Genomic DNA, 21,198 nt, shown 5'->3' on the forward strand with positions numbered 1-21,198 from the left:
GCTCATTCAAAAGAGGATTAATAGAACATAAGATGGTTTTCGTGCTCAGACTGATGTTATGCAGCTCATGGTGGTTGTACCTGAGAAAATCATGTGGAGGTAAAATCTGAGAGGCAAACACATGCCTACCGTTTAGACCACAGTCACACTGCGGCTTATGGAGAAAAGGAGAACTGGATCGAAGATACAGGAATTAATGTGTTCTAACGGAAAACCAATCTGGCTGGATTTTAGTTAGTTCACTTATTACTAAATATACCATTCCCAGTAATGTCCTTAATCACAAAAAAGCCCAAATGGTGTAATTTTATTAGGGTTATTGTGACCATTGTAATGACAGATTCAGTGAATGAACTGACAAAATTTAACTTTGATCTATCAAAATTAAATCTCTGTTACTATGTGTACTCTGGCAAAAAAATCACCAAGGGAGATGAAGATATTTTTTGTTGATGTGTACTGAGTTCTAATGTTTTGGAAAGCATTGCCTGAAATGATGGCAAAAGCAAACTGAACATAGTATCAAAAGCGAATTGAATAAATACATAAAAATAAAACTTTGGAAGTTATTGGGAAAGAACAATACAATGGCATTAGTCTGATAACTCTTTGAAATAGCTGACATAGGCATGATAGGATAACTATTCTCTTTCTTTGTAGTCAGATTTTACGATTCTACTTATAATTATTTTATCGAATGGAGTGTTGGTACTGTTATGCTGAAAATTAGGAGGAAATAAAAGGCCAGCTATAGGTTCAGGAATATTATAGCTGTGATCCTGTTTCTTGACATCAAGGCTTTCTGAATAAATAAAAGGCAACCAAAACTCCAAAATTACTCTAATAATCCTGGGGGTTCTACAAAGATTTCAGTACTCGTCTTACCATCTTTTTCCTGCTACCGAAACCCTACAGACCATTCTAAACAATGAGAATTCTGAAAGTAAGCTAATAACACAGTCAGATCAAAAATAAGGCAGGGGTCTAGAAATGCAACCCTTTTCTTCACATCATTAATAGTTCTGCTGAGACTGTGCTTACCAGACCCTCTGTCCTCTGATCATGTTCTGTACTTCACTAGCAAGAAATACCAGAATGCAGGAGTGATTACAGGATGTTTCTCTGGCGTTGAAACAAGTGCTCCAAGATCACAAAGTCACTGCAGAAGTGTACCTGTAGTGTTGGGACCCCTTCCCCTTGTCCAGTATAGTTTGTAAAGGGAATACCAAAATCTCAAGTGAAACTGGATTACATAGAAGGAGCTTGATAAATGTGAAATATACAATTGAAAGAAAAGACAAAATGCACTTTGTCCCTTCTTTTGCATAATGCCTTGATTCTACCTAATGCTCATTTAACAACTAAATGTACAAGTCGTTCAAGCTGTTTTGAAATCAGCAATTATTCTTGGTGGATTTTACACGTAATATCATTTCAGCTTTTCTGGTTTCCTGCTTTCCAGACAAGGTGGCATCAGTTGGAGTGAATGATAATAAATTTGTACAGAAAGATGTTTGAATAGCTTCAGCTCATCAATATATTTTGAGAAGTTAGCCATCAGAACCAATGAAGCATCATCATTAACTACTTGCGATTGACTTCATTTCCTTACCATTCATTATATTATAAACTGCTCTTTTAAAATTTTAGGCAATAGAAATAATAAAATTACTTCAGAGCTTAAAATCTGAAATACTGAAGAGTATGTCCCTAACATTCTCTGTCGATTCTCCCAAACCTTTGCTATTGATTGAAGCTGACTGCCCTCAAAGTATGCTTAATTTGAAATATTATACAGGAATAGTTTATCTGATCAGCTTTCACATTGAGTGAGGAAACTTTTGCAACCACTGTACTGACTCATAATCATTTCTACAGATCATTAATAATCATAGGCAAATTACATTCTAAAAGTGTGTCAAATTGCAGAAAATGCTAAATGAGCATTCATGGGATTCATGCACAACAGCAACATAAATTAATTAAATATTTGTTATGGCACCAGATAGGAGTATAGAGGTAACAGCCACTACAGATCAAAAGGATTTTTGTGGCTTGTGAATAGATTTCACAAGGTGTAAGGAGAGGTGGGCAGGTGGTTACTGGTTAAGTAACGTAAAATTGAAGGTCTAAAAATCCCCCGTAGCTCAGTGGTCTGTTGCTTTAATGGAAGATGAAACATTTCACCCAAACCACTGGGAAACTCTAAATTGTCACATTTACATTGTCATCCAAGATAAATTTTTCCTGTTTAATTTCAGCCGTGAAGGTTTTTAACATGATAGAAATCTAAGTGTTCGTACATAGCTAAGTGTTAAATATCATCACAATTATAGATAGCATTGTGACTTTTTAGAAATGAATGTATAAATGTAAATGTACATACAAATTAGTTCATAAACTCAACACTTTGGAAACTCTGGAAATGTACACTGACATATAAATACCACCTATAATATTAGAGTTATGCCAGCCTGGTCAATGACATGGCAGAAGTTGCAATCATATTTCAGGTTTCCATTTCGCAGGGAGCCATTGTGAAACTCAAGCATTTCTTCCAGTAGTCACATTGAATGGGATATATAACTGAGATGGTACCCACTTTGGAGTGCAGACTACTTTGAAGACTGAATGAAGAAACTAAATGAACATAAAACATTCCCAACAATATTATTAGTCACTGCTAACTGAACTTAAAACTCTGGTTGAAGTATAACTATGTATATACTAATGATATTCTGCTACACTGAAAATAACTTTAAATGTCATAAAATTATTGTTTAGGAAAATAAGGAATTATTTTGGTCTTGGGATCCACAGATGATTCTAGCCTGTACTAATGGGTGAAAGTTTCCTTTTGCTGATTGATTGCTGCCATTGATATTAAGTGAAGCCTGTTCCCAAACTATATCATAAAATTGTCTGCAATCCAATCATAATCAATCAAACTAATTTTCATGAGGCTTTTACAATGACTGATGAGGGAAATGTTTTGCAATGTTCTATTGGTGGTACAACTGGACCACACCTCATCTTACCCATGCAGCATGGCAAACTCATCATTCAGTTTTGTTTTGCATTGAGCAGCTTAGAAATTGAGCAAACAATTTGCTAATACAATTTTGTGAAATCAGAATGTGACCTAATCACTTGCTATGTACCTCCTACCTTTTAACATTTTATGATTCACCCAGATCCTCCTGTATCCCAGAATTCTACAACTGTGCTCCATTTAAATAATATGCTTTCTCTTGCCAAAAGTGGACAAGTTTACATTTATCCACATTATACACCATCTGCCAATTCTTTGTCCATTTACTTATCTATATCTCTTTGCAGACTGCTCATGAACTCTTCACAACTTACTTTTCTATCTATTTTTGTATCATCAGTAAACTTAGCGACTGTACACTCAATCCCTTCATCCAGGTCATTGATATAGATTGTGAATATTTGAGAATGTCCATTCATTACATCTTGCCAAACTAAAAATGACACATTTATGTCAAGTATCTGTTTCCTTTCAACTAGTCAATCCTCTATCTATGCCAATTTTTTTCTCCCTATGCAACATTCTCCTATTTTATGGAATAAAGTTTTTTGACACACCTTGATACACGCTTCTGGAAATTCAAATACGCCAGATCCGTAAATCGACCTTTATCCAGGTTGTTTGTTCCCTCCTCAAAGAACACTAATGAATCAGTCAGTAATGATTTCCCTTTTCCAAAACCATGCTGTCTCTGCCTGATTGCATTGAGATTTTCTATGTGCCCTGTCATGGCCTCCTTAATAATCGATTCCACCATTTTCCCTCTGGAAGATGATAAGCTAACTGGTCTGTGGTTTCCTCCTGTTCTAAATAGTGGAGTTAAATTAGCTAGTTTCCAAGATGGGATCTTTCCAGAATTTAAAGAATATTGGAAAATTGAAACCAATGCATCCTCAATGTTAGCAGCCGCCACTGTTAAGATGCTAGGATAAAGGCCAACGGGACCTTTGAACCAGTCAGCTTTTCTTGATGATTGTAATTACTTTAAGTTCCTCCCTCCATTTCACTTCCTGATTCCAAAATTATTTCTGAAACATAATTTTTATCCTCTACACTGAAGAGATGCAAAGCATCTATTCAATTCATCTGCCATTTCCTTGTTTTCCACTATTAACTTGCTAGACTAATTGACTGAGGACAGACACTCACTTCACTTACTCTTTTCCTTTTTAAATGCCTGTAGAAACTTTTACTATCTATTTTAATAGTTCTAGATATATTTCTCTTATTGTCTCATTGTCGCTCCTCTACTACCTACTGCAGCAAAAATATTGCATTTGCACCAAGTAAAATTTGTTTTATTGAGTCACTTCTTCAAGATATAGGTATTTACCCAAATCAAAAGAAAAGGACAATCTCTGACCTTCTAAACTGAAAGTCTAATGCATAACTCTTTACTTCCTTTGCTCATAAAATACTCCCCCAATGTAAACAAATTTCCAGTCCCAGAACTATCTACAAGTTAATCATTAAATTCCTTCAAAAAGACAAAAACAAAAGACATACTTTTAGCTCAAATCCAACTATAAAATAAATGATCTTAAAATATATATAAATCACACACCTTACACCATAGTTTCCTTTTATACTTAGAAACATAGGAACTGAAGTAGGCCTTTCAGCCCCTCAAGCTTATTTCACCATTCAACAAGATCATAGCTGGTCTGTGGCCTAAATCTATGCCTGTCTTTGCCCCATATCCCTTGATACCTTTGTTTAACAAAAGTCTATCTCAAATTAAGAATTAACAACTAATCTAGCATCCACTGCTGTTTATTGAAGAGAGTTCCAAAAGAGTTAATATTGAGTTCAACACCTTCAGATTCTGAGCCCACTCCCACTCCTTCCCTTTCTTTTCGCTTTGCTTGTTACATTCTCTGTCACCATGTCCTCTCTCCTCTCCCCCAACTCCAGTGGGACTATTTCTTGTTTCCAGTTTGGCAGTTGTTCTGCCATTCTCACATTCTGATCACTTAATCTGTACTACCAGCACCCTTTCTCCCCCAGCACTCCATCCTGCCATCCCACTATTGCATAAATGCTGGCCCCTCCATCCTTCATGTCATCTCTGTTGAAGAGTCATCTTGACTCAATGTTAGCTTGCCCTCTCTTCATGGATGCTACCTGACCTGCTGTGATTTCCACCACTTTTTGTCTTCAGTCCATCTATCACCCTTTGTGTGTTGAAATGCCTCCTAATATATATCCTGAATGGTCTGGCCCTAATTCTCAGACCATGCCCCCTAGTTCTAGGATCCATTCTTGTAAAACATGTTGTTCTCCAAGGCTGATATGTCCTTCCTAAGGTGTGATGCTCACAGTACTCCATGTGGAGTCTTAACAGTGGTTTTGTATAGTTGCAACATAACTTCTGCATCCTTTCTTTCCAATACTGTAGATGTAAAGACACTGCATACCATTAGTTTTTTTTTATTACTTCCTGCACCTGTTCATGACATTTTAAAGATCTATGTGTCTGAACTTCCAAGTCTCTTTGGACATCGGCTGTATTTAACTTCATTACATCTAGAAAGTACCTGATCTATTGTTTTTAAGTCTAAGATGGATAACCTCACACTTGTTTCCATTGAACTCCAGCTGCCACAGTTTTTTCCATTCACTTAGTCTATCAATATCCCTGTGTAATTTTATGCTATCGTCTACACTGTCTGCAATGCCACTTAACTTTCTGTTATCAGCAAATTTGGATAGATGTCTTTCTATGCCATTATTGAAGTAATTAATAAATAATGTGAATAACTGATGCCCTAACACAAATCCTTCTAGGACACCACTGGTCACAGCCTATCAATTTGAGTACCTACCTATTATCCCTACTTTCTATCGCCTGCCACTCAACCAATTTCCCAGCCATGTCAGTAACTTGCTCTCAAATATGTGGGCTTCAATGCAAGTTAACAGTTTCTCATGTGGGATTTTATCACATCCCTTCTGGAATTTAACAACCTCCACAAACATTCCCTTATCCACTACCTTAGTCACCTCTTGAAAAATTTCAATAAGGTTTGTCAGGCATGACCTACCTGTCATGAATCTGTGCTGGCTCTCTCTGATTAACTGAGAAGTTTCAAGGTGTTCAGTTATCCCAACATTGATTACAGACTCCAACAATTTACTTACCACAGAAATTAGCCTAACAGGTCTGTAATTCCCTGGTTTTCCTCTTTTGTCCTTCTTAAAACGTGGAGTGACATGTTCAAGGGAGGCAACTCCTGTATCGAGGGAACTCTGAAAGATTATCGTTGGGGCGTCTACAATGTGCTCCACTGCTTCCTTTAACACTCTTGGATGGAAACCATTAGGTCCTGGGGATTTGTCATTCTTTAATTCCATTAATTTACTCATCACTGATGTTTTACTTACACTAATTTTATTCAGCTTTCTTGCCAAAATAGATAATGTCACATTTTCCAACATTATACTCCATTTCTCACCCCTTTGTCCACTCACATAACATATCTAAATCTCTTTGTAGCTTCCTTACGTCCTTTCACAACTCAGTTTCGTAACTTGCTTTGTGTCCTCAGTAACTTTAGCATCAATACCTTCTGTCTCTTCATCTAAGTTACTTTTAATAAGTTATAAACAGTTGAGGTGCTAGCACTAATCCCTGTGACAGAACACTTGTTACATATTGCCATTCTGAAAAAGATTAATTTGTACATACTCTTTGCTTTCTGTTAGCCATTAATGATCTTAAATTGCATAAATGACAGGACTAAAACTTCCGAATCTTTGTCAGCCGCAAACTTCAGTTTTGAACACGAGTAAAGCTCATTGGCATCTACTGACGAGCCTACACCCATGCCTCCAAGTTGCTGGTAATACATTCCAGTGGGCATACCCTGGTAGTTCATGTTGACTCATGAGCTAAATTAAGTGAGGCTATTATTGGTTTCATCTGGTGAAGCTAGGGAATGTTACCTTTCAAAATCCATGATTTAAAATGATGCAAGAGTCAGATGATCCTGGCTAGACCATAACGGCTCTCCGGGTGAACACCAGCAAGATCCATGAAACATAGAAGGATTTCTTAAATGGATTTGTGGCCAATCACTTTGAAAGAAATTGAGACAGGACTGTGTGCCATTCCATGGCAAACAATGAAACCTATTAAAATGCTCTTGCTTACGGTAGAAGTGCATGGCATAACATTGGATACGACCTTTAGCAAAAGAAACGAACATGAAGAAGAGGACAATGATAATGAACACACCTTAGAGTAATAAAGCATATACTTGTTTCCATGATTTCCTACGTTCCAAATTTAAACTTGCTACCAAAGGTAACCTGGCACATTTTTCAATCATAATGCCCTCAGTAACTGATTTAAAATGAATATTAAATGCTGTTACGATTGGAAAATCAAGGTCAATATATCTTCCCTCTCATACACAGGCCTTGTTTGTAAATTTTTTTGTAAAATTACACGTTAGTTGCTTTAATAGAAATAAAATAGCAACAAATTAGAACTTAAGATTCAAAAAGGAAAAGAAAATCCAGAAAACTCCACTGAGAATCTACGAAGAATTTCTGAAAACAAACAAGTATCACTGGTCAGGGCAACCCACAAAGATAAAAAGATGACCCAATCAACTCACTTATAAAATTTCTTCGGTTAAAACAAATCCCCCAAACATTTTCCCACTAATTGGCATTCCTGGGTCCAAAATAACGTTTTGAAACAAGGAAATAATTATATACTTCACAATTCAATTGCCAAATGAATCATCTTCTGTGTTTTGTTCAGTTTTACGACAACATCTACCATGTAGTCCAGAGGCAAGATAATTAACCATTTTGTTTAGTTGGTTGCATATAAATCAGAGGTTTGCATAATCTACAGAATAAATAAAATGTTGCTTACGCTTCCATCAAGGCTGCATAGACTCAGTGAATCTTCATCTCTTTTTCTCTGCTTCCGTTTCTTCTATGAAAGTAGAAGAAATCAAGTCAGTCTTACAAGACAAATAAGGAAAGGAAGAACCAATTATAATCAACATAGTGCCTTTCACGGCTTCAGTATATCCAAAGGCACTTCACAGCTAATAAAGCATCTTTAAAGTGTGATCACTGTGTTAAGACAGGAAAATGCAGCAGCCTATGCGAGCGCAGCAAAGTCCTAACAAATAATCATGAAGATAAATGATAGGCAGGGCACTGAGGGAATTTGTGCTCAACTGAGAGGGCAGCAGGATTTCCTAAAGACAGCATTTTCAATACTTGAATAGCAGTAAAGTGTCAGCTAATATTATTTGTTCAGGTCTATCAATGAGCCTAAGCCCAAAAACCTCAAACATCTTGGTTCAATGGTACCATTCAAAAACTTGGCTATTATACTTGCTTCCATGAATGACCACACTTCATATGTAATCGATGGTTGGGGAATGGTTAGTCATTGCAATAAGTGTACTTACTGCACTCTGCAACATTTCTAAAGAAAAGCGCATGTTAACAATGTTGATGTACATTTTCCTCAGTGCATAAAAGTTTAAAAAAAAATTAGGTAGCCACCTTTTAAGATGATGACAGTTTAAGAAAAGATTTTCATTCATTTTGTACACAATGAAAAATATACTCCTTATTCAAGTCTCTTGCATAAATATTGAAAACATTAGCTTGCAATTCAACTACTTAACATATTTAAATTCCTTTGTCTGCTCCTTTCATGGATGCATTAACCAGTTTAAATCAGTCAGTTTAAAAAAAGTAAGGCATACTCAGTGATAGGGTGCCCAACAAATCAATGCAAAACACTAAGCTGAAGCATTTCAGCTGAAAATATCAAGTAGATGATTCAGTTTGGTCTCCTCCTGTGGTCCCCAACATCACAGATATCAATCTTCAGCAAAACAGGAGTAAGATACTGCAGATGCTGGAAATCTGAAGTAAAAACAGAAAGCGGCTGAAGAAACTCAAGAGATCTGGCAGCATCCATGGATAAAGAAACAAAGTAACATATTGAGTTTTGTATGAATCTTTTTTGAAGAAGAGTCATGCTTAACTTGAAATGTTAACTCTGTTTCTTTCTGCACAGAAGCTGCCAGACCTGATGAGTTTCTCCAGCACATTCTGTTTTTATTTCAGTCTTCAGCAGTTTGATTCACTTCAGTGTCATGATTATACACAATATGGACTACTGTTCTTCAATTGCATTAGCAGACTTAATACCTCAGACTCTCATGAAGCAGCTTTAAAAAGGGACCAAAACACTGACTTAAAATGGCTGCAGAGATCTACATGGATTGGCCAAGTTTCATGAAGCTGATGTGAATTACAGCAAAGACAGTCTGAGCTGAAATTAACATTTTTCCCAAGGGCAACGAAAGTTAGAAAAAGCAGTTAGAAAGATCCCATAGAATAGATATCCTATTCTACTTATACTACTGTAACAATCTTCACATTTTGGGGATGGAACCTTTCCTGAAATTATTCAGCCTAAGAAACATAACTTCAGCTGACATGGTATACTCTGTACAGTTGGGCTACTACTTCATAGAGTTTTCTTTTGGCAGGGGAGAGAAGGTGGAACCCATGATAGAGAACTGTACACGGGCTAAGATGGGTGGCTCTCTAAAGAAGCAAAGTATCTGGTTTGACAGCACTGACTGGAAATGAGCCTAAGAGAACCAAGAACTTTAAAAGATAATTCTAACACCCAAAATTGTTGAAACCAACTGTGGTCACAGGTTAAAACCATATGTTAAAGGATGCCTAAAGGATTCTAAACTGTACATTGTTCTATTTCCCTTAACATTATATATGTGAAAGTGTACGGGTCCAAGTGACGTACAAAGGCCATATACTCAATGCTGCAGTTTTATTATTTTTCTTTGGTTTAGCAGGTGATACTTACAGTAAAAATAGCTATCAGCATTTTAATTAGAGAACGTTACAGCCTTGCGCTAAAAAGACTTTGTTGCAATCAATTGAAAGAACTATATGTATTTCATTTGAATTATAAACTGGAAAATTGAAGTTTGGACTGCTTTGTTGCAAAGAATAAGCCAAAGTTTTTTTAATAATTCAAAGGAAAATGGAAACTCTGTGGTGCTGTTTTGCTGAACCCAGACTTGGTACTTTCGTGATACAGAATGGCTCCAGGTGCCGATAAAAAAATACCGCCCATCAAAGCTTGTGGATTGGTTGAAGTACAATTTATCACAGAAATGAGAGGGAGCAATTGGAACTCAGACTTCCAAAACATATGCCAGCAATAAAAGTCACAATAAAAACTGAAAGAACTGCAGATGCTGTAAATCAGAAACAAAAACAGAAATTGTTGGAAAAACTCAGCAGGTCTGGACAGAAATCAGAGTTAATGTTTTAGGTCAAATGACCCTTCCTCAGAAAAATCACAATCCTTCTCTCTCTTTCTTTCTCTCCCTCTCTCTCTGTGAGTAGAAAAGATAAAAAAAACCTAAAAGACCCAGCCAAAAATAAAGAACTGCTGATTCAAGCCAAGATCTAGATCCAACTAACTGGCTACCAAATTGAGGATCACCGCAAACAGCAGTGTGATATCAGTGCCAAAAACAATATCGAAATGTGAGAAAGTCACCTTATTTTCTCTTCTGTTTTGGATTCTGATCCACAGACTTTTTGCCTATATTTTCCACCCACGATACTCCTAAAAAAAATTGCTTGTCTCATCCTTCTTGCTTATCCCATTAGTGTGTTTGAATTTAAAGGTATGGTTTAAGTTTGCATTTTTGTAATTAATCCTCTATTTTAATTAATCCTCTGTTTCTGCCACATATTGGATCTGTACGAATAAATAACTTTTTGTTGTATTGTTCATTGATGGAACCTGGAGTTTCTTTTATCATAAATAGTGCTCATAGTCAGGCATTAACCATCCTAGTGACGAAAATGGTCATATTTTGCAATTGTGATGACGCTGAGAATAGTGGGCTTGATTTAGAACACACCATTCCCATCACCGTCGTGACATCAATCAAAGGATCTGAAGAAAGGTGAGCCAGTTACTCTTTTTTTAACCATCTAATCATAACAAAATTTAATATCAAGAAACGATTGAATGCACTGAAAGCAGTAATAGAGACTGTGGATCCTGACAACATCCAAACAAAAATACTGCAGGCTTTTGCTCCAGAACAGGAAGCTCTGATAGCCAAGCTATAGTTCCAGCATAGCTAAATATTGGCATCAACATGACAATATGGAGAATTGCTAAGGAATATCCTGCCCATAAAATGCATGGCAAATCGAGTCTGGCAACTCATGCTGCATCAGTCTACTCTTATGCATTAGATGGTACGCATCATTGATATCCAGTGGCATTTACTTACAAATACCCTGTTTATCATTGCTTTGTTTGAGTACCAACAGAGGCACTTGGCTCCAGACTCATTGTAGCCTTGGTTCAACCATGAATGAAAGAGGTAAATTCTACAATTGAGGTAACAGTGATTGCTCTTGACATCAAGACAGCATTTCACCGAGACTGGCAACAAGCAGACATGGCAAAACTGATGTCAATGGGAATCAGGAGAAAAACGCTCCGTTATTTGGAGTTATACTTGGCATTAAAAAAGTGGTTGTGGTTGATGGAGTTCAATCATCTCAGCCCAAGTCACTGCTATAGGAGTTCCTCAATGTCCTGGACCCAATGAACTGCAGCTGCTTAATCAACGACTTCCCTCCATCATAAAGACAGAAATGGGGATATTCACTGATAATTGCACAAGTAACATTTGTAAATCCTCAGGAATTGAAAATTGTCTGTTTAAGTCTGGGCACAGAAGAAGTAAACAACATTCATGACACACAAGTGGCAAGTTGTAATCACCTCTAACAAGAACATTACCTTCTGAGGTTCAATGGTATTACCGTTGCTGAATCTGCCACCATCAACACATTTGGAATTAGCATTAATCAGAAATTGAACAGGACCATCCAAATAAATACTGTGGCTAAAAGAACAGGCCGGGGCTAATTCACCAGATGACTCCTCAAAGCTGGTCCACCACTTCCAGATGCAATTCAGGAGCCTGATGAAATACTCTCAACTAGCCTATACAAGTACATTTCCAACAGGCATCTGGGTTATTAAATAACCTTTGACAAGGTATCCTGCTTCCCACTGCTTTGGGAAAGCGGCCAACATAATCAAAGACCTCTCCCACCCTGGTATACTCTCTTCTACGGGGCAGAAGACATAAATGTTTGAAAATGCCGTACCAACAGATTTAAGAACAGCTTCTTCTCTGTTGTTATCAGGCTTACGAATGGATCTCTCATATATTAAGTTGATCTTTCTCTGTGCCTTCTCTGTAGCTGTACCATGGTATTCTACATTCCACATTCTGTTCTATTACCCTGATGTATTTATGTAAGATATGATTTGTCTGGTTAGCAAGCAAAACAATACTTTTCACTGTACCTTGATACATGTGACAATAATAAATCAAATCCATGACAACAGCATGGCAAAGGTTAGGGTTGAGGTTTTAAGGAATCAATAGAAAATTGGTTGAAATAACATGAAAAGCAAAGACTGCCATGTAAAGGATAATCATTCAGAATGGAGCAAGGTATAAAGTGGTGTTCTACAAGGATCAGTGTTGCAATTACTGTTACTCAAAATTTATGTTAATGATTTGGACTTAAGAACAGGTAAATCAATATCAAAATTTGCAAATGATACTAAACTTGATAATACTGGGGAACAACACATAACGCAAGAAACCTTGCAGACTTGTAATTGGACAGTAAATGGCAATTGGGCTTTAACAGAGATAAATGTGAAATGATGCACCTTAGTAGGAAGAGTGGAAACATCTTACAAATAAGAAACTGATTGGGATGTCAGAGAAAAGTATTTGAGGAATACTGGTGAACAATTAACAATGACATTGCAGATCAAGAAAGCATTTAAAATTTATTAACAAAGTATCAGGATTTATCTCTAGGAGCATTTCAGTCAAAAGTAATAAAATTATGTGAAACCAATATAGAATCTTGGCCAGAGATAGTAGGAACTGCAGATGCTGGAGATACTGAGATAACAAGGTGTAGAGCTGGATGAACACAGCAGGCCAAGCAGCATCAGAGCAGCAGAAAGGCTGACATTTCGGGCCTAGACCCTTCTTATAGGCCCGAAATGTCAGCCTTCCTGCACCTCTGATGCTGCTTGGCCTGTGTTCATCCAGCTCTACACCTTGTTATCTTAGAATCTTGGCCAGGTCACTCTTAGTGTTGTGCACTGATATGGTCCTCAAAGTATCAAAAGGATATGGAAAGAGATGAAATAGAAGGAGACTCTGACACAAATAATCACAAGCACAATGTGAACAGGATGTTTCTGTTTTGTGTATTCTATATAATTCTACACAAGTTTAATATATTTGTTATCCTTCTGATAAAATAATATAACAATATAAATGTCTATTATAATAAAACAAAGAGCAGCATAATTTCCACTTTTTGTAGCTGTTGTGTTTATTTTCCCCTTGTGTCTGTTAGTTTCTCAGCTACGTAAGTACAGCATGTACACAGGAGTGGGAATTTTCCCATTTTCAGTTAGAGTGTTTTGCCAAGTGAGATTCATGGTGCTTCATCCATCATGGCTCAGACAGACCTTTCTTACACAATCTTTCACTCTTGACTGCATTAATATGGAACCAGGCTCTTGTAGAAGTAGAAGTAATTACTCAGATGTTGGAATCTGTACTGAAAACAAAATAATGTTGGAAATCACGGCAGGTCAGGCAGCATCTGTGGAGAGGGATGAAGTGTCATCTAGATTTGTTAGCCTGCTCTCTCTCCACGGATGCTGCCTGAGCCTCTGTGATTTCCAGTACTTTTTGTTTTTAGTCTTGGAAAAGCAGTCCTGCCCACTGCTGGGACCAGCTGGTGTTCACACTGCTGACACTGTAGTCAAAGCCTGGCCACACACCGTTTCTGACACTGCAAGCCAGGAATGACCCCTCACACTGTGGTGCCCAAGCCTCTACTTTCAGGACATGGACCAGAGGAAAGGAAAGCTCATTCCCTAGAAGTGTTGGTGGACGGAATAGTGAAGAGGAAGGTAGTACCTTTTCCAGCTGACTGCCCCAGGAAGCCATGCTACCAGACCAAGATGGTCTGGACATAAATCACAGCCTGTATCAGTGTTTTCCCGCAGGTGAAGCAGGATGCCCAGCAGTGCATGAAGAAGCTCAATGATCTTCTGTGCTCCACAAGGGTAAGTGCCATCACCGTCTCTCTGCTACTTCATGTTCACAGGGCCACCACTCACTCCAACTCGGTCAATGCAAACTCACCACACCAAGGATCATGGATGACAGCCCTCACTATTTACATACATTATGTTCACTTAACATCTCTCACCCACCTCATCCTCCCAAACTACTTACCATTCCAAACTTCTGAACTTCCTATTCACCCACTAGGGATATCTCACCACATCACTAGCTCAGGCATCACCACTAACTACTCTTCAAACCACTTCCATCATACTTGCTTTTCTTATTGCCGGGTAAACTAGCTCACTCCCAACACCCTGGCTGACCTACTTGTAATGGCCAGATTGGTTTCACTTGACCTACAGGACTTACCATGACCCAATCCATGGACTGACTCAATCTCTGGTATAACCAAGTGCTTAGTTTACCATGAATGACGCCCAGACTGGAATCAGATCAGCTCCTTGACTGATTGCAGCAGTACCCCCTGACTGAGTAAGAGCTGCTCCCCTTTTATTTTCATAGGCAGCCATTTGCTTGAAGCATGTGCAGTGTGCTTTGTCATGTGCAGTAGGTGTGACACTGACACAGCACAAAGCCACACAGCAACATGTCCATCCCATTGACATTTCAGTGCTCCCACTGCCTGTCTCTCCCTCTGCACTAACAGGCAACGCAAGCTGCAGCACCTAGCAGTCTGAAACAAGTGCCAAAGATCCTGTGCACTAAGAAAGCAATGTGAGTCACAAAGAGATTGGAAGCCCATAAGTCAGTGGGTATGTGCTAAGTTAGTAATCAAAGTAGACAGAAGCTGGAAGTCTCCAAGTTAGTGCAAAGTGAATAGACACTAAGGGTCATAAGATGCAACTTGTGTAGCCACATGACATGTATCTCTCTGCACAAAATGTCTTGGTAAGGAATCTATGTCATTGGTGACCCTGAATTTCAATGTAAAGTGTTGAACAGCTGAAGTAGTGTGAGTGTTGGTCTGAGAGCAGGCATGAAGATGTGGTGAGGTTGGTGATTTTCCAATTCTGACTTGCATGGATGAAGGGCTCGGGAGGATTCAGGCCATGAACATGCAGCGATGCTGGTATTAGGAAGTTAATAGATAGTGGCCAGGACAAGCACTTAGCAACTTGCACCCACCTTTTACCCAGCCTGTCTTAAACATCAGGAATTTATGCCTTCCAGTTTCTCAGAGAAAGAGAGTAGAATTGGAAATTGCATATAAATAATGAGACTTAGGGCTTAAATAAGAAACAAATACAGGGAAATAAAGTAGTTGCCACTCAATAGCGAGATTCTGAAGTTATTGATTAAGACTTGAAGAGAAAATTGGGAAGTTTTCTTAATTTCAAGAGTCTGATATTTCTCATTTCTTTCATTTTCCTAATTTTGATTTGATTTGATTTATTTATTGTCACATGTATCATGTTACAAAATACAGTGAAAAGTACGGTATTACATCATCACTCTGGCGCCATCTTAAAACACAGAAAAATAAACCAAGACATAGAATACAAAGGCAGAAAAATGAAGAAATAAAGAAAAAGTGTCCAACTTTACAGTCCTTCATGTTAGGTGCTCCATCATGGGCTATGGGTCTGGTGGGCCAGGCATGATTCGCCTTCGCCACGCTGCTGGAACACAAGTTGCCACTCTTCAGTGTCATCTTGCCTCCAAAGACACCCTTGCCACTATGAGCCCTCAATGGGCCTCACCAATGTAGATGCAATCAATGTCGCCAGGCACTGCACCAGTCCAAATTTGACTCCAATGTTCTTGCCATTACACAGTCCACTCCAGGGAGAGGAAAATTCCACCCAAAGTCTTCCTGTTTAAATATTCACAACTGAAATCTGATATATTCCTGTAAAATCATGTGACCTTGTGGTCCAGATGTCTCTCACTAACTAATACTACTTGCTATTGCATGTCATGTTTTATCTAAACTGGGAAACTATTTCTTTGTACAATAAAAAATGTTTCTGAGATCCTTAACAGTCAACCTGGAAATTTTTTCTGGTGAATCCAGTCATGGCATAATTTAAGTAGAAATGTTATTATTTAGGAACATGGTGGCACTGCAAGATGAGTTACACGATGACATTGTCATTCAATTTCCAATCTCCTGTTAGACAGTGGCATCAGCAGAAGATTAGAAACAGGATGTCCATAATCTTGACCACAGAATGGAATAAAAACGGAAAAAATGAAAACAGAACTAAGGTGAGTAGGGTCAGAGGTTGGGAATGACTAAATTCAAAACAACAGTCAAATGACAACTATATTCTAGAATTAAACAGACAATTTACTGATAACATTTCATATCTGGGAAATGATTGATAACAATCTCTACACAACATGTGAACAGAACCTAATCTTGACTGACAACTCACAGCCATTTAAGATAGATAAAGCAGTAGTGGTATATCTAGCTTGAAATAGGAACGATTGCAACCAGATTCCATTAAAACAGAACTCTAAGGTAGAAAAGCAGCACCGGTCACAGTGTAACATAGTGATACAGTGAGATTGGAACACTCCCTCTCATTCCTTAAATAAACAAAATATATCTGACAAAAGTGTTCATACAGCTCATATTGCAATCTCCATTTACAATTTCTGTAACACATTTCTATAAGTTTATAGAAAGGATCAATGATGACCTCCAGGAAACTTTTGCAAGTAATTTTACTGGCTGAAAATTGAACAACATAATGAACTTTCAAATGCGTCTGAACACTGAAAACAAGTCACATTGCAATTCAACAGAATCGCTTTTCCTCAATAATTTTAATAGTAAATGTAGCGAGCAGGGAACTTACATGGAGGTTAATAAAATACAAGTATGAACCAATTGTACAAATAAACTTGGTAATGTTTTTACACACTGGAGATTAACACATTATTAAAAATTTATCATTTCTGCTCCATTTTCAACTACATTTTTCTGCAGGAAATATCAAAAAGCTGTTTTGATTACAAGCTCAAAAATACCTAAATTTTATGTACATTTAAATGGAAATTGTTAAGGATGTTAAGGGTGTCCAGAGATGAGTTTATATAATACATATATTATGTCCAGTGAAATTCTTTTACATGGCCAGCACATATAGCTTTACAAACATTGCAAGGTAGTTTTCTCTTTGCATTGTTGTTATCTTGTTACATTGCATCCGTCTTAAGAGAAACATATCTGCACTGTGGATGCTGGAAATGTGAAATTTAAGACAATTACTGGAGAAACTCAGCAGATCTGGCAGTATTTGTGGTAAGAGAAACAAAGTCAGTCTTTCTTGTTAAGTATGACTCTTCTACAGAACTCCAGTTCTGCAGAAGAGTTATACCAGATTCGAAATGTTAATGCTGTTTCTCTTTCAACAAATGCTGCCAGACCTGCTGAGTTGCTCCAGCATTTTCTCTTTTAGTAAAATGGGCCTTACTGAGAAGTACCAAACTCTGAGGCGCCATTTTGGCCATGTACACACTTGTTTCAATTCTAGAGTGTACCCATTGTACTTGGTTTCTCTTGTAAAGGTGAAGAAACACTTATGAGCTGATCTCACAGCAGAGATGAAATTTTAACATCTATTGGTTGAACATTCCCAAGCATCTTGCCAACTTGGCCAAGAAAATCTTCAGAATTGCTTTTCCTACTGAAGGCAAATCTACTAATATCTTGGTTCCCCAATTCTTTTTCAATACCTTGTGCCAGTAACCTTGCTTAAGCCTTACCAGTCCCATCAGAAGAGAGTTTTCTGTGCTTATGCACCTCTGTGATAGGCCTGGTTGTCCTCTATCTGACTCTTCCATGTACAGCCCCAATTCTCTCCAGCTTTATAATTTTTGCTCTTTAGCAGCATTTATTAACTCATCTACTAATTTTTTTTTCATAGCTATTAAGAGTTCTTGATCACATGGTGGCTTTCTTAACGTGTACTATATTCCTTGACCTTGTTGAGCTATACCTTCTGTTTTGCCTGCTATGTTTTTCTGGACTGTCAATGTTTGATGTTCCACTTCCATTAAAAGGATTTTGTTCCACAATTTGTGATCTCTATTGTTCTCTCTCAGAGCCTATGCCTCAGGGTATACTAAGTTTTAGTCATTGCCATTTTTCTACTTCATGTTCCCAATTCGTGGATGTGACCTCCTGCTCCTCATCTTGTACATTCAACCAGTTGTTATATTTTTCTGTGGCCTTCCCTGCTCTACTTATAATAGTTGCATTTCTTTGTTGATGAACCTGGTAAACATTTGACATTGTTACCCATTTTTGGTTGTTGTTCTTTGGGATTAATGACCTCATTTTGATCATCAGAACCTATTGTCCTATTATCATCAGACAAACTCTCCATTGTGATGATCTGATCCTCAACACTATGTAACATATGGTTAGGAGAAGTGCCTGGTTCTTTCTGCTTTCTATAGCACTTATAGAAACTGCAAATTGGTAATCCACAAAATTATTACTTTTCTGTCTCTACCAATAAACCTTCCCAGACTTCCTTACTCTTTATGCCCTCCTCATTTATAATAAGCTGTTTCCCTGTTTGAAACTAATTTACAATGACCTTACCTAACGTTCTAAGGCTCATTAAATTATTTCCAAGACTCCAGCTTTAATGAAAGCCTTTCTGGCTGCATGCAATGGCTTTAAATGTTCTGAAAAAGTGGAGTTAATTATAATTTCTTCTTGAGCTGGGGGATGATCAATTATTAATGGTGGAACTTTAGGATTTCTGCCAAAAACTAACCAATCTGGATGAGATCCTCCAACTATCTGCTCCAACTACTTAGCACTGACAGCTCATGCTAATGCAGCCAATCACTTAGCGTTTGGCTGATCTGCCAAAGTTTGATGTATTACAACATATTATGCACGCCATTGTTAAAACGGCTTTCTGCTCCTGCATTCATAACTATTGTATTCATATTCATACAGAAGTCTCCAAATTCATCATTAGTAAACTCCTATTATTATCAGTGTGAAACTTTGCCAGTGATCCAAGTCCAGTCCCCATCCACTTTTACTTTATCCATAATTATTTTCTTACCTTTCTTGACTGACAAAATATGGTTATCAAATCTGCAAATGTAAAATGAAAGTTTTATTTTTCTGTATTCCACACTTTTAAATCCATAACCACTACCTTGTTGAAATCTCTTGCTCAGCGTGGACTTACTATGTTGTGACAATGTCCTTGAACATTTCTTACAAATCTTGCGTCTATCATTAGTGTCTTTGATAAGCTTATTGCATTCTTTTTCCATTGTTCTTGCAATTTTTATTACCGTTTTACCCTTTTAGGCAATTTGCTTATCCATCAGCTGAATTTTACTTACTTTTAGGTTGAAATGCTGGTTGGCCAATCATATACTTCTTGAATCAGATTCTGAATTATAGTTCACACATTACAAATACCAACAACATTGATTATTTTCTCCCCATATTTATATATATATATTCTCACCCAATTAACCCTTAACATATATCCATTAAATCTTCCCCAGTTCTATTATGTGGCAGTCATCCCTTCAGACCTTGCTAGATGATAGCAGCCCAGCGATGGCTGGCAAAGAGTATGGCCGTAAGTGTTATTTTATTTTTTGACTGTTATTGAATGATCCTAGATACAAATGTTTACAAATAGTCTTTCATGTTAGCTTCACTGTTAGTGAGTCACAGATATTTTGTAAGCTCAGAGTCCTCTTGGGCCCTGAGCTGAGCTACTGACCATATGTTTTCTCCATCATAAATGCCATCTGCCTCCAGGTCGATAACACCAACCAGCTCCATCCTGTTCAGCACTGCTGAAACATTCAGTTGTGCTTTGCTACTTCGTCGCCCAAAACTCCATGATTGTTACGTTCTTCCAGTCAGCTTCTCAACTTTCACACTTCATAAACATGAACCCATCCTTTCTTGCAAATATCCTAACCTACACCAAGACTCAGACAGTTATCATCGCAGTGCTTTCTAACCCACACTCGTCAACACTTAGATTTTAAAACTTTCATCCTTTCATTTTAATAATTCCATGACCTCCTGCTTCTCTAGCTCTGTAATTTCATCTACCCCAAAAGTCCTCCAAGCACTCGGTTTCTCCAATTCTGGCCACCTCTGCATTTTCAATTTCCTTTGTATGACAAAAGGTGGGTTTATAATTTAGTCAAGAACCAAACTGAACACAATAAGTACAAAAGAGAAACCGAAAGAACTGCGGATGCTGTAAATCAGGAACAAAAACAAAGTTGCTGGAAAAGCTCAGCAGGTCTGGCAGCATCTGTGAAGGAAAAAACAGAGTTAACGTTTTGGGTCCAGTTCTGAGGAAGTGTCACCAGACCTGAAACGTTAGCTCTGTTTTTTTTCCTTCACAGATGCTGCCAGACCTGCTGAGCTTTTTCAGCAACATTGTTTTTGTAAGTACAAAAGAGACCTGAGAAAGGAAGCAAGGTCGAATTACTAAAAGTTATTTATGAGGAGATTTTAAATCATTTTATAAACAATGATGTTATAAAAATATAGACAGAAGAAGAATGGGTCAATGGCAGGCAAGGAGATCTACTTATGGAGGTATATGAGTTACTTCATGAATATCTTGCTTGTTTCGTCACAAAAGGAGAGATGTCACAGTCGAAAGGAGATAGTAAAGAAACTTACTAGGATAAATATAGACAAAAAGAGAAGGTATTTGAAAGATTGGGAGTCCTAAAGTAGAAGTCACCAGGTCAGGATGGATTGTTTTCTGGATTACTAAGGGAAGTAAGGGTAGAAACTGTGGGCAATCTATTCCAAACTTTCGACTGAGATAACAAGGTGAAGAGCTGGATGAACACAGCAGGCCAAGCAGCGTCAGAGGAGCAGGAAAGCTGACGTTTCAGGCCTAGACCCTTCTTCAGAAAGAA

At 37.7% G+C, this 21,198-nt stretch overlaps 1 protein-coding gene across 4 annotated transcripts in view; it reads right to left on the reverse strand.

Moving 5' to 3' along the window:
• arhgef3 (Rho guanine nucleotide exchange factor (GEF) 3) overlaps positions 1–21,198 on the reverse strand; it is a 301,914-nt gene that overhangs the window by 113,479 nt on the left and 167,237 nt on the right. For all 4 annotated transcript variants that reach the window (XM_048606689.1, XM_048606690.1, XM_048606691.1 and 1 more), the window contains one exon: positions 7,941–8,003. In XM_048606689.1, coding sequence (XP_048462646.1) covers positions 7,941–8,003 — 63 coding nt within the window. The remainder of the gene's footprint in view (positions 1–7,940; positions 8,004–21,198) is intronic.

This window comes from Rhincodon typus, chromosome 16 (assembly GCF_021869965.1).
Source record: "Rhincodon typus isolate 14 chromosome 16, sRhiTyp1.1, whole genome shotgun sequence".
In the NCBI taxonomy this organism is placed as follows: domain Eukaryota; kingdom Metazoa; phylum Chordata; class Chondrichthyes; order Orectolobiformes; family Rhincodontidae; genus Rhincodon; species Rhincodon typus.